The sequence below is a fragment of the Chamaea fasciata genome, unplaced genomic scaffold (genome assembly GCF_029207755.1).
Source record: "Chamaea fasciata isolate MVZ Bird 193981 ecotype frontalis unplaced genomic scaffold, bChaFas1.0.hap1 SCAF_12, whole genome shotgun sequence".
Lineage (NCBI taxonomy): Eukaryota > Metazoa > Chordata > Aves > Passeriformes > Sylviidae > Chamaea > Chamaea fasciata.
This window is the reverse complement of record NW_027094097.1, coordinates 20035383-20048360: the sequence shown is the minus strand read 5'-3', so window position 1 is coordinate 20048360 and position 12978 is coordinate 20035383. Positions and strand designations below refer to the sequence as shown.

The 12978-nt window shown below is 52.1% G+C and overlaps 2 protein-coding genes across 2 annotated transcripts in view; both read right to left on the bottom strand.

Moving 5' to 3' along the window:
• Positions 1-6934, bottom strand: part of LOC136296097 (hydrocephalus-inducing protein homolog) — an 88571-nt gene extending 81637 nt beyond the window's left edge. Inside the window, 4 exon segments of the mRNA XM_066194920.1 lie at positions 2282-2481; positions 3906-4040; positions 6084-6203; positions 6872-6934. Coding sequence (XP_066051017.1) covers positions 2282-2481; positions 3906-4040; positions 6084-6203; positions 6872-6934 — 518 coding nt within the window.
• A 2062-nt stretch (positions 6935-8996) lies between these two features.
• Positions 8997-12978, bottom strand: part of LOC136296096 (hydrocephalus-inducing protein homolog) — a 71921-nt gene continuing 67939 nt past the window's right edge. The window contains 5 exon segments of the mRNA XM_066194919.1: positions 8997-9067; positions 9341-9781; positions 10361-10445; positions 10447-10465; positions 10972-11132. Coding sequence (XP_066051016.1) covers positions 8997-9067; positions 9341-9781; positions 10361-10445; positions 10447-10465; positions 10972-11132 — 777 coding nt within the window.

Genomic DNA, 12978 nt, shown 5'->3' with positions numbered 1-12978 from the left:
CAGCTCAGGTGAAATGTGCTTCTGCCCAGAAGTTGCTGGGCTTTGTGCTCTTCCACAGCCCCACTGAGGAAACAAAAGTTCCTCAGTGCTTTGCTGGTGGTCAATCTGTGCACAGAAAGGGTGTTCTGGGGAGTTTGGTGATGAACTTATCACACACAAAAATATAGAGAACATCTGGCAAGCTGAATTTCATTCATGTCAGTAGTGACAGCTGATGAACTTGCTTCAGGTTCTGCTCACTAAGGACCTATTGCTGCAGTTATGGGCCTGACCTGCTCCATTACCACTAGTGAGAACATCACTAGTGGCTGATGGAGAAGCCTTGGGCCAGCAATGTTTATGTGCTGGATGTGAGACTTTGGGGAGAGAGGAGGAAAGACAAGGCCCCAGCAGCCCCGGAGCCCGATTACTGTACGAGCTCCCACATCTGCCCCGAGGGTGAGCCAGCACTGCTGCAGGTCTCTGCTGGGGCTTGGGGGATCGGTGCCTGGTGTGGGCAAGGCACAGGATTTTTTTCTTATTGTTTTGTCAGGAATTTTGCCAGAAAGAGAAGCTGCCAGTTAAGGGAGTCCCTGGCCACACTTCAGCACTCCCTTCCCTTCCCTTCCCTTCCCTTCCCTTCCCTTCCCTTCCCTTCCCTTCCCTTCCCTTCCCTTCCCTTCCCTTCCCTTCCCTTCCCTTCCCTTCCCTTCCCTTCCCTTCCCTTCCCTTCCCTTCCCTTCCCTTCCCTTCCCTTCCCTTCCCTTCCCACTCCTGCCCCATGTTACATACTCCTGCCCTCAGATGGCAGGATGCGAATAACACTCCTGGGAGTGACCTCAGGGGTTGCGTGAGAAAGAAGATATCTTCTTATTTTCAAATTACCAGGAGAAGAGGATCCAGCCAAGTTTCAGTTGTCAGGGCTGAAAAACTGAGTGCAAATCAGCCCTTGCATCTCCTACATCCCACCCCAGGCTGTACCCACCAGACTCCCCTGTTCCTGCTGGAGCAGTCATCTCTCATATAGACCTGGCTCCCCAAGACCCAAGGACACAAGCTCTACAGTTAAACTTAACTCCTCTGAATTTCAGTCAACATCACTAAGCTGTTCCCTGAGCCCACAGATAAGAAGGACTGTGAAGGAGACATCCCTGACGCTATAATAACCAAATGAAAACCACTGCCAAGAGATGGGGCTGGCAGGATAAATTTTGGCCTTTTATGGCTTGATTAGAGCAATATAGTGAGTTAATTGTCAGCTGTTCCTTAAGATAGTTCTCATCCTGTTAGATCTACCCTTTCAATGAATCACTACTGCACCCGACAGGCAGAAAAGATAAGGTCATGGAGCGGTTTTAATAGGTCGTCTTCGGCTTTTTAACTAGTCCATTTGTATGTTTGTTTCCTTGTATGGCATCTAAAGACAACTCCAGATCTCCCAATGGCCCCTTGCAATCCCCGGACACTGGTCTTGCTTTGAGCAGCGTATTTGCTCGGACAATTTCCAGAGGTCCCCTCTAGAGAAAGTTATTCTATACTTTTATCTTCTAAATCAGCCCAATTGCTTTTCACATAGTCACTAAATGTCTCATGTTTCTAATACACCTGTGCCTATGCCTATGGGCATGTGGTGTATTGATAGGCCTTGGAGGAGCTTGACATTTATGAAAGTTCCCAATGAAGAATTCATGATCTTTTGGCAAACATTTAACACAAACCAAAATGAAAAAACAGCAGAAACACAGGAACTTCAGAATATGTAAAATGAGATCTCAATGAAAGGGGGGACGACCTTATTCAGAGATTTAAAGCACGTGTTTGAAATTTTAAACCGGCTTTCAAAGGTTCATCGTGGAACAGAAGAGGGGACTGATGCCCTCAGCTGACAAGGGAAATCAGATCAGCTTTAAGTAACAGGAACTGCACCGGCTGCCTGCAACACAGCTCATGTTGGGCATCTGATGCAGGCACCACTGGAAAGCCATGTGCCTGTGTCCTCCCAGAGAATGGGTCTGTTTGGCTGACAGTGGTGAGGAACCATTTCAGAAGCTGCTTGTGCTCAGGAGGGCGCAAGCCAGCAACGAACATGTTCCAGCACCCCCCAGGAAATCTGGGGCAGAGAAAGCTCAAAGGCTGCATCCTGCTAAGAACACTGAAAGCAAGAGCAGATGTCATCCATCCTGCCCATTTCCAGCCGGCGACGCAGGGCAGCAGCTCCCATGCTCTGGTTCCTTTTGTTGTTCTTTCCCAACTCTGTTATCCCCCAAAGGTGTTTTGCACAAGGACAGATGAGCTGCCTCACCTCTCGGTGCTCAGCTGGTAATGAGCTGCCACACTACCACAATTCTGAATCAGCAGACTCTTGCGGGTGCTGCCCTTGACCGGACACTTTGAGAAGTCCAGCTCATCTGGGAAGTCCAGGATAGCTCGGGCAGGGATGGCCCGAATTGGCACAACTATCCTTTCCTCTCCACTGACGCAGACGAGCTCATGGGAATAAACCTGCAGGAAAAGAAACTGTCTCAGCACAGGTCATTTGGTGCCATCTCCATGGCAGAAGAAAAGCCATTTCCTATATCCCTTCAAGGGTATCAATTTACCTATTCCACCCCAAAATGAACAATAAGTTCTACTAATATCTCACATTTTAAAGGCAGCAGTGCACTTTGCAAAACCTATCTCAGTGGCATTAAGCTCTTGTGTCACTTGGGTCATACAGACAAGTGCCCAGGGCCACCATAATTTTTACTCTCAATTTTAATGATGTTAAATAATTCCTAAGTCCCTTCTAAGGAACATGGAGCTAGGGAACACAGGACATTCCTCCTTAGGTTACTATATTCCCACTGATTGAGAATAGGACAAAGTGTTAAACTGAATCTAAGCAACAAAAGGAAACTGAGAGAACAGCTGCACCCAAAGAGATCCTGGACCTCTGGCCTGGTGTAGAAATATCTGTTTGCTCAGAACTCCCCTCTAACTTTGCCTCTCCAACCAAGTCACGAGAAGAACAGTGCTAAGAGGTAGCAGGATGCTGTTGCAAAGAGCCTCTCTTTGTTTCCCTGCAAGGCTTCCTCCCTTCCATGCCATGTCCTAAACCCCTCTGTATGAACGAGCCTCCAGATCACAGCGCTGAGAGCAGACTTGCCAGGGCCTCGGCACTGGTGTTCAAACTTGCACGCAAAAGCACAATTGGCATGGAATGGGCGCCAGCTGACAGAGCAGCCACAGTGACAGGCATGAAGACAGAGCCGCAGCAGTGTCGCTGCCACCGGCTCTGGGCCCACAGGTCTGCCTGCCTGCAGGCTGTACCTGCCCTACACGAGCTCTTTCAGGCAGGTGTCCAAGTCCCCTGCAGCTCACCAAGCTCCTGCTGACTAAGGGCACCTAGAGCTCAGTGTGCCTGTGCCAGGCTGGGCCCACGGGCACAGCACATCCTCTGTCCTGGCCTTGCAGCCGTATCATGGTCAGCTGTGCTCTGGGACAGCACAGCCGCAAGGCTGGAGAACAGAGGGTGTGAAAAAGCACCGTCCTTGCTCCAGCCCCGGGTGAGGCAGGGAAGCTGTTGCCCGTCAGGAAGGCGGAAAGCTCTCTGACCTCTTTGTTCCTCTAGTACTTTGCAGAATAACGAAACCCCTTCCACTATACCTAGAGATGGCCAGACATCTATCAACACCCCTCTACCGTTTGCCTACTGTTCCCTGGGCATCTTTCTTCCCTTGGGAATGCTCAGAGGAATGTGCAGCGAGGGGAAGCAGGGCCTGTCAGGCCTGGGTGCAGGGCCTGACAGCACATGCCAAGCTGGGACTGGCTGCAGGCTGCCTGCCCACGGCCTGGAGCCAAGCTCACAGCATGGGCTGTACCCAGAGTGCAGGGACAACAATGGCTTTGGAGATAAATCTGTGTTTTGGCTCCTCCAGTCTCACCTTGTTCTCGTCAGGAGTGAAGTGGACGTGCACATCGGTAATGGCGCCTCCTGGCACGGCACGGCATGCATCACTGGGGCCCGCCAGCTGGAAGTAAGGTGAGCTCTCCATGGAGACCTGCACCCCCTGAAGATTCTGCAGGAAAGACATGGAACCATGATTTTGCCACTTGAGGAAACAGGACAAGAGGAGACCTGTCCATGCCCTGGTGACGTCCTTCCTTGACCCCTTTTCCAAAGCCCTTTCTGCTGTGGAGGTACAGGCACAGAATTCCCAAGGGTGAACTTGAATCCCTTCTGTCTGGCTCCAGCATTTTGGCCAGGGGCAGTAGGGCAGTGCCTGGTGGGAAGGAAGGGCCGAGCAGGTCAGCACCGGCAGGATGGAGACAAGAGCACCTGAACCAAATCATCTGCATATTCAACAGGGCCAAAAACCTGCTGATTTCTGCCTGCACACAGCTATGCAGTCGTGTTCCACGGAGGGAATGGGCTACCTGAAAGCATAACAGCACATTCTCCTGCGGGGAGGAAGAAATTCCTTTCTAGCAGGTCAGCTTTGGATAGGGCAGTTCTGGGGGATACAGTCATGCAGGCAGAGCAGCAAGAGAGGAGACCAAACACTGTGGCCTTACTGGGAACAAATGCAAACCTGAAAAGCAAAAGAAGGAACACAGCAATCCCTAAAAAAGGGAGATGACAAAGAGAATTTAAAGCGCCAGTAAAGCAGCAAGGAAGAATCATCAACTGATTACAGCAATCACCTCCCCGAAAGTGATGGAAACACAGACAGGTTGTGCCTGTTGACTGCGGGCTTCAAAGGCATTTTCCTCCTGGAGAAACCTTGCAATTCTTTAGGGGAATGGTCTCTCGCCTTTTGACCCTTCTGGAATTTCCTCCCTACATGTCCACACCTAATTGGCTGAATGCCAGGACCCTCCCAAAATAGGAGACTAGATAAGACCCCTGGATTTCTTTGTTCTCTCTCTTTTGGCCCCTGGACCCCTTTGAGGAATAAACGACTTGGAATAATCTGGGGGTAAGAACCTCTTTTGAAATCTTTTGTCCTGTCCCTTCGGAGATATTCCTCCAAAGCCTCTCCAGAGCTAGCCCCGGGGAGGGGGGCCGGGCCTGCGGGGGGAATATTTCAAAACATGACCAGCACTGACTCACAGTGTGGTTTCAGTATTAAAAGCCAACCTTGGCTCTCCAGGGGTTCTTGCTGCCTGTGCAGGCAAGCTGGGCTGCTGGGCATTCCCGCTTGCAGCCAGCAGGCCAAGTTCTGCTCTCTGGGATACACAGACACAGCAAACATGCATTTTCAACACATAGATATCAACCCCTGAGCACCAAAATGCTCTCAAAAAGTCTAAACCAGATGATTTTGAGTCCTTCCTGTCTCTTCCCACCAGCCCACTCTTGGCACAAGCCTCATTTAAGAAAATGTTTCCCTGACTGAAATTCAAATGGTCTCAGTTTTCCCCTTTAGAGTCCAACACGACTGCTGACGTTTTTCAACTTTTTCCCTCTCAGCTCTCTTGGGAAACTGCAAAACAGGAGCACATGGCTTTGGATGTGCTGTGGTTCTCCAAAGGGAAAGCAGAGCACCATGCTGCTTTTGGAAAACCTGAGCAGAGCTGGATGAAGCTTAGCAGGAGCCTGAAGTGGCACCTAAAGGCCTCCTACTGCTTCTGCTACATCAATCTGATTCCAGGGCTGTTTCAGAACATTTCCTGCCGTGCCAGTGCCACTAATGATAGTGATTCCAGCAGAAAGCGTAGACGACTCAGCCCCTGAGCTTTGACTGTGAGCTGCACAAAGGGAGCCAAACAGGCTGAGAGAGGCAGAAATTCCTACCAGGAACCAAGATTAACCAAGGAGACACAAGATGTGGTATAGACTCAAGCAAAGCATGAGAGCAGGTAAGAACTGTACAACCCTCAACATTCCTATCAATCAGAGCTTTCAAAAGAAGGAAACTCCTTTGGGATAGATACTGTCAGCCCATGGGCAAAATCAGGGGAGAGTTCCCAGCACAGGAAGATTTCCACCATCGTGCAGAACAAGATGCTGAGACATTTTCTTCTGGATGTGCTGCAGCAGATAACTTGCTTTGCTGTACACTATGGGAATTACACCACTCTTCCAGCACAGTGTTAACACTCCATGTCCCAGCACTTACCTCGCCCTTATTCATGAGAGACACCACCATTTCATAGACCTCATGAACGACAAAGTTCTGAAATACCACCTCTGGTGGGGAAACGCGAAACGATCTCTTTTTCCGGGGAGTTGATGACAGCTGGAGAGGCAAGAGAGAGCAGGGAGACGTTCAGCTGCTGGGAGGAAGGTTCATGAAGGAGAATCTTACACTGATCCCCACTGAAGTACAGACTCATGGTGAGCACCTCTGCCCAGGCCACACTAGGGAAACAGTAGCTCACCCACCTCTGCTCTCAGCTGATCAAGAGCTGCAGGGCCACAGAGAGCAGGCTCAAGCCAAGCTGCTCTTTTGGCACCTATTTCTCCGGGTTTCCTTCTCCAGAATGCCAGGCAGCACTTACCTTGAGGACTGCCCTGTGCCCATGAGGTCACAGAGCTCTGGGGCACTGACTGAGGACTCACGGAGGAAGTAAAACCCATAAATTTACATCAGACTCCATGGGAAACAATTTTGGGATGTCCGTTGTTCTGAGACAGGGAAACTGAGGCCCACACAACTGCAAATATCTTTTTTTCATCTAGAACTTAGACATCAGTAAGAAGAGAACAGTACCAGAGGAGGTGTGAGAGATGAGGTGATATTTTGCTGAACAATGTCAAAAGGTTATTGTGATGGATGAGAATTGTTATGGAGTTATAAGTTGTTGGCTATAGAGTTGGAATGTTTAGTTAAAATCAGTTCAAGAGTTATAATGCTGTTTAGCAGTTTTGTCCACTCTGTATCCCTTACCCCAAAATCCCACTTACCTGATTCCGTCGCCTTTCCGTCGGGTCAAGCCGTTGCTGCTCCCTGGCATCACTGCTCTCCATTTCTGCTGCTGCTCTACCTGCCTGCACCCAGCCTGTCCCACTGGCTCGTTCCCTGCTTGCTCCACTTCCTACTACCTGTCGGATCCTCTTCCTCCTTCCTGCTGACAACCGGCCTGTCAGTCAGGCTGCTGCTGCCACCCTTATGGAAATTGAAAGAGCCCAGCTGCATGATGGGACCATATCAACACCAAGAGCCCCTGGCCGAAACGAGCCAACTCAAAATTTAAATCTGCCAAGGACAGCACTGGACTGACCATACCCAAGGGTATTTATGCCGAGGGTATTCATAGACAAGCTCTTCTATCTCACCATAACTTCCAAAGGACTTAAAGAGCGAGAGACCCCTGGACTCTAGAAGCCAAGAGGAGTTCTTTGGAATTGCCGTGAGCCGACAAGTCCCGCTCTGCAGTGCAGGCAGCACAGTGGATTGCACCTCCTTCTCAGCGGTGTGGACGAAAGGGAGCAGCAGCAGCGGCGGCGTAGGCCACTCCTGAAGACCCCTGCTTATTAATAAAGGCATTTAAAGGAGGAAACTGTGTCTCCTGCCATTTGTAACAGTTATTAAGTTAAAGAATGAAAGTTGTTGGTTCTGTGTGTTGTTTGTGGTTTGGATTTTTTCAGGTTGGTCTGTTGCATGCTGCTGTGAGCTGGGAGAAGGACGTGGTTGAAGACCTGACCAAAAGGAAGTAGGAGGAGAGGGGAGGGGACAGAAAGGTTGGTGGTCAGAGCGAATGGAAGTTCCCGAGTACCGTCCAACGGGAAAGGGGCCGGGGGCCGCCCCAGGCAGGTATAAAGGGTATAGAAAGATTGCCATTTTGCTGGAGGGTGTCTTTGTTCGTCTCCGGGGAGAGGGAGACACGCCCAGCTCAGTTGAATCGTTACTAATAAACAGCTTTCTTTTGCTTGGATGATTTTGTCCCCTTTAATTGTATTTAAAAGTTAGTGCATTGCTAGCAGAGGTAAAGGCAAAAGTAAAGTAACACAGAAGTTAGGAAAAAGACAAATGAGGTGATTGCTGAATGAGGATAAGGGTCAGTTCTTTTCTCAGCAAGTTGGCATCTCCTTTTTAAACGGGTGCTTTCTTGTAACCTGTTACTGCCATCTTATTTAATACCGTTGTAGAGCACATCTGGAATGACACAACAGCAACAAATGCTTCTGGAGCAGAGACCTTGCTTTGAGAAAACTCTCCCCTGCTTTGTCTGCCCTCTCCAGACACACTGCTGTCACTCCAGAGACACAAGCAGGAATCCTCCGTGACTTGACAGGAGGCACACTCTGCCCAAGGGAGTGGCTGCAGCACGCTGTCCCCTTAGTGGTGCCCTTCTCTGAGGTGTTCCCAATCCCCCCTCTCCAGGGCGATCCTTAACCACTTTGTTACACATCTCATGCTGCCAATTTCCTGCTCAACTGCCCACCTCGGTCACCTACCCGTTTGGAGTGGGCTTTATACTGAGCCAGTCCTGCAAGAAAAGCAGCTTTAAACACACCTCTAAGTAGGCACTGATCCACATAAAGCACATCCATTCCCCTCTGCCCAGGGTGAGTCCCCTGTACATCTGGCAGCCTGCAAAATCTAACACCACGTCAGGGTTCCAACCCAAAGCATGAATGCAATGAGTTTTGTTAAATCTGAAGTAATTACTGCAGCTACTCGGCCTTCAAAGGCCAACGCTGCCACTGTGGAGGGAATCCTATGACCCCAAGCATTTGCTGGTGACCGCACCTAAGCAAGAGGCGGCTGTTTCAGCAGGAGAATGGCAAATGGCAATTTTGTGCCTTTGCGTCCCCAGCCTTCCCCCCCTTGTTTTAGCAATGGCAGCTACACTCCAGCAAAGCCCAGCAGCTTCAGCAGAGGTTATTTGTGTTGGCTTAGTGCAGATCAGGACTCCAAGTCCACCACAAGCAGCAGTTTGCAATGGCAGGACCTGGACACTGAGATGTTTTGCTGGAGGCGAGCCTGTCACAAGCACACATCCTCTTCAAACTTCACATCAAGCAGAAAGAAAAAGAGCAGGAAAAGGCTACCTTTTGACGACTCAGTCTCAAGATTTGAAATGGGCTAATGCTGGGCAGAATAGGCCTCCCAGTCCTGGCCTGAACCTTCCCCCTCAGGAATGTAGATGGAAGCAGCTGAAAGGCAAAAAAAAAAAAAAAAAAAAACCAACAAAAACAAACAAACAAACAAAAAACCAAAAACAAAACAAAACAAAACAACCAACAAAAAAAACCCACACGCAGCAAGAGCCTCAGAGATGCCACTGTTCACATAGACTTTCTCTTGAACAAGCGGCACTGGTGAATAATTTGTGATCGCATGTCTAGGACAGTCCTGGAAGCCCTGGAAGTTACTTGCTGAAATACTAAGCATCAGTAAATTAATAATACAGAGTAAAATACACATACTCCAACCACACGGCTCCGTCCCATTAGCTTCTCCATGATTTGATGTGACTTGTTTGGGGATTTCTGCTCTTTGGGCAATTTTTTCAGAAAGCTGCTCCTCCTCAGATAGCTTCGTCATGTCATTAGGGTCTATCTCCGGAAACTCTGCCTCGTCCTCATAAAACGGCTCCTCAGAAAACTCTTCCTCCTCCTCCTCCTCCTCCTCCTCTATGTAAAGCCACTCCTCCTCAGAAAGCTGCTGCTCCTCAGGCTGCTGCTGCTCCTGGGAATCCTCCTCCTCCTGCTGCTGCTGCTGCTGCTGCTCAGAATCGTGCTGCTCGGCAAGCTGCTGCAGCTGCCACAGCTCAGAAGGATGGATCTCAAAAGGATGGTCCTGCTCCCACCAGAAACGACTCACCAGCTTCTTCTGATGCCTTACAGTAGCAGAAGACAGGAACCGCCCTGCAGAGAGGAAGAGGACATCTTTCAAAGACAAAACCCTGTGTTCCCAGCAACTCTGCCTCCTGCTGCAGGTAGGTGGAAGAGAGCTGGGATGCACTTGGAGCATCTCTGGCCAAGTACTTTCAGCAGGAAATAGAGCGTCTGGGAGTAGGGTCCCTGCCTGCAGCACACACTCCCGTGCCAGAGCAGGAGAGCTGGTTTTAGACAATGACTTTGCATTTGCCCTGGAATGGGGAACTGCACACGGACAGGGGCTGTAGGGCAGCTCACGCATTACACCATTGTTTTTCCCAGTCTCAGACTTCTCTCAGAGATGACCTGATGTCCCCTTCCCAGCCCTGACCCAGGCACGTGGCTTTCCCCAGAGTCTGCCTCAGCTCCTTTGCAGAGCACAGGTGGCAGGGCGAGAACAAAAGGGGCTGAAAGGCAGAGGGGGGCAAGGAGAAAACTCCAGCTGCAGCTGGGAAGATGCTGATGAAAGTGGATGTGTGGACAAGGATGAAAAAGCAAGTCATGTTTTGGAGTGAAGTGGCAGGGTGTTCTCCCCAGGCCCTCAGCTACCGAGTGAAATGCCCTTACGCATCAGAGTGGTTGAGAATGGCTTCTTCACTGCTTCACTATCTGCAGCTTCCTCCCAGGAGTATTCCAGGGCTACCTTCCCTGCCTGTGTTGTGCATCCTGAAACTGAAAAGCAAGGAGGAGGAATAAAAAAAAAGTCCAATAAATACAAAGCAAATAGTACAGTAACATTGCCTGATGGACTCCTGGCATCAATTTCTCCTGAGGAGCATCTTCTTCCCCAGGCAACCCTGCCACGTTCCGCTGTCCTGGGTGGGCCAGAAATGTATTTCCAAGTCTGGAAGTTTAAGAGGAAAGGGCCAACATGGTGCCCAGGACATTGAAGCTGAGGGGCTTACTCTGGACTTTAGGTTTTGGTTTGACTGCAAACTTATTCTTGAGCAGATGAGGACAGGTGACAGGCAGTGAAAGCAAACCCACGGCTGTCCTCAGCAGAAGGGTGTGGCAGCACTGAACCTGTCCTGACCACCACCTCCTGCTTGGCTTTGTGTGCACGTGAATGGGCCTGTGCTGGTTTTGGCTGGGGTAGAGTTCTGGGAAGCAGGCACTGGGTCAGCCCTGGGCAAAGGCAGCTCCCGCTCACAGGGCCCTGCCTGGCCTCCAGCACTCACGTGGCTCTCCTTGTCTGGAAGGGCAAGGTATCCTTGAGCTGGACCACAGTCGTGTTCAGTTTTAACTGGCTGCAGGCAACAATGGCACTGAGGTACAGCTCGGCCTCCTGGCTGCTGTCCTCCAGCACAGCGTGAGCTGGTTCTGGGACTCTCTTGACCACCTGCAAACAGAGGAGGGAGGAATCACCGAGCAGAGCCCAGAAAGTCAGGCTGAGAAGGGAGTCTTTTGGCCTCCGGGATCAGCCTCATAGAGGGACTGGAAAGGACCGTTCACTTTCACTTCCCGCCGCGTAGGGGGGGAACGGGGCGCCGGGATGGGCGCGGCTGATGGAGCCGCAGCACCAGCCCGCCCCGCCGCCTGAGACTCAACCGACAGCGGAGGAAGCGGCGCAGGCGGCGCGAGCGGGGAAGAACCCGCGGAGGGGGCGGGGCGCGGTGCAGGGCCGCTCGGGCCCGGCCCAGCCTCCCCAGCACGAGCAACATCACTCGCCGCGCCCGGCGGGGCTGACACGGGGAGGGGAGGGGAGGGGAGGGGCGGGGCGGGGCGGGGCTGGCAGCGCCCCCAGCATGGCTCCGCCTGTGGCGCAGAGGCCCAGAGAGGGCCCCGCCCGCTCCACGCGGGGCGGGACGGACTGCCCGCCCACAGGGATCGGGTCCGACAGCAAGTCGATCAACGCTCCCCCCTCCGGGGCCCTCGCCGCTCGCGCGGGCGCCTTGCTCAGCGCATCGCCGGGCGGGGCTGCCCCCGGCTCCAGCGCCGTTCCGAGGGGGTATTTCGTGGCCCACACCGCGATGTGGACGCTGCGTCGTCACCGCGTCCGGCTCCGACAGAGGCGCCTGCGGAGCCCGCGACCCCTCGCTCCCCCCCGACGCCGGAAAGGCGCAGAGGGATTGAGAGCCGCCTCCGCTTCTCCGCCTCCTGGGCGTGGGGACGGGCGGAAGCAGCGCCGCGCTCCCCGCCAGCGCCGGGAGAGCGCCGGGGAGGGGGAAACCCCCCCGCTCTTCAGCCTCCTGGGCGCCGGAATGGGCGAAGCGGTCGGGGCCGGCACGGCCGGCTCCTCAAGAACTGGCGAGCCCCCGCTCAGCGGCTCGTCCGCGCCCCCCGGGGAACCTGGCTCGCCATCCACGAACGCAGCGTCCCGGGGGTCAACGGTAAGCTCCCCGCCCCATTCGGACCCTGAATCCACCTCGGCTTCCGAGGGGAGGACCTCCTCCTCAGCCTCAGCGTCCGAGCCCGACAGCCCCTCAAAAGAGCTGCCGATACTCAACGGGGCCCCGGAGTCCCAATAACTCCTTAAAACAGTATCGCATCGTCTCCAGAGCACCGTCAGATTTACCATGTCTGCATCGTAATTCGCAGACAAAGCCCAAATCAGATAACCACCCAGGCGACCCCAGGCAGTTTCTGAGATAGCCATCCCAGCATCAATAAGGAAGCCTTTTGCCTTTCCAAAATAATATAAACACTGAAACTCTTCCTCAGAAACAAAACCCTGGTTCCGTTCCAGCAGATGGCGCCAGAAGGCGAAGACAGCAACCTCTGTCTTAGAGCTCCGGGATACCATATTCGCAGGCGGCTACCTACACACAACCCCCGTTACCTTGAAGACAATCTCACTGACTCCACACACTGTAATTCTCACGAGCGGGCACCAGATGTCGCCAGTAGGGACACGAAAGAACCACACTCACCCGACAGGTTGAAGTGAGGAAAGAAAAAAAAGCGCCGTTTATTGTCGGGTTTGGGTTTAAACAGGATTTGGAGTTTGGCCCAGGATTGGAGGACAAAGGGGACACCCCTCTGACCCCAGTGGTCATCTCAGAAGTCCATCACATATTGGTATGTGAAAACAATCTACTTGTTTATGTTACATCCCTGAGAAACTCCACTGGAAATAGGTAAACAGTCATCAGAAGGCTGAAAATCGAGGCGACACTGAAGAGTTCTGGAAAGCACCTTTTTCTTCTTGTCTTAGGAGAAAGTGCTCTCCACATGTCACGTGTGGA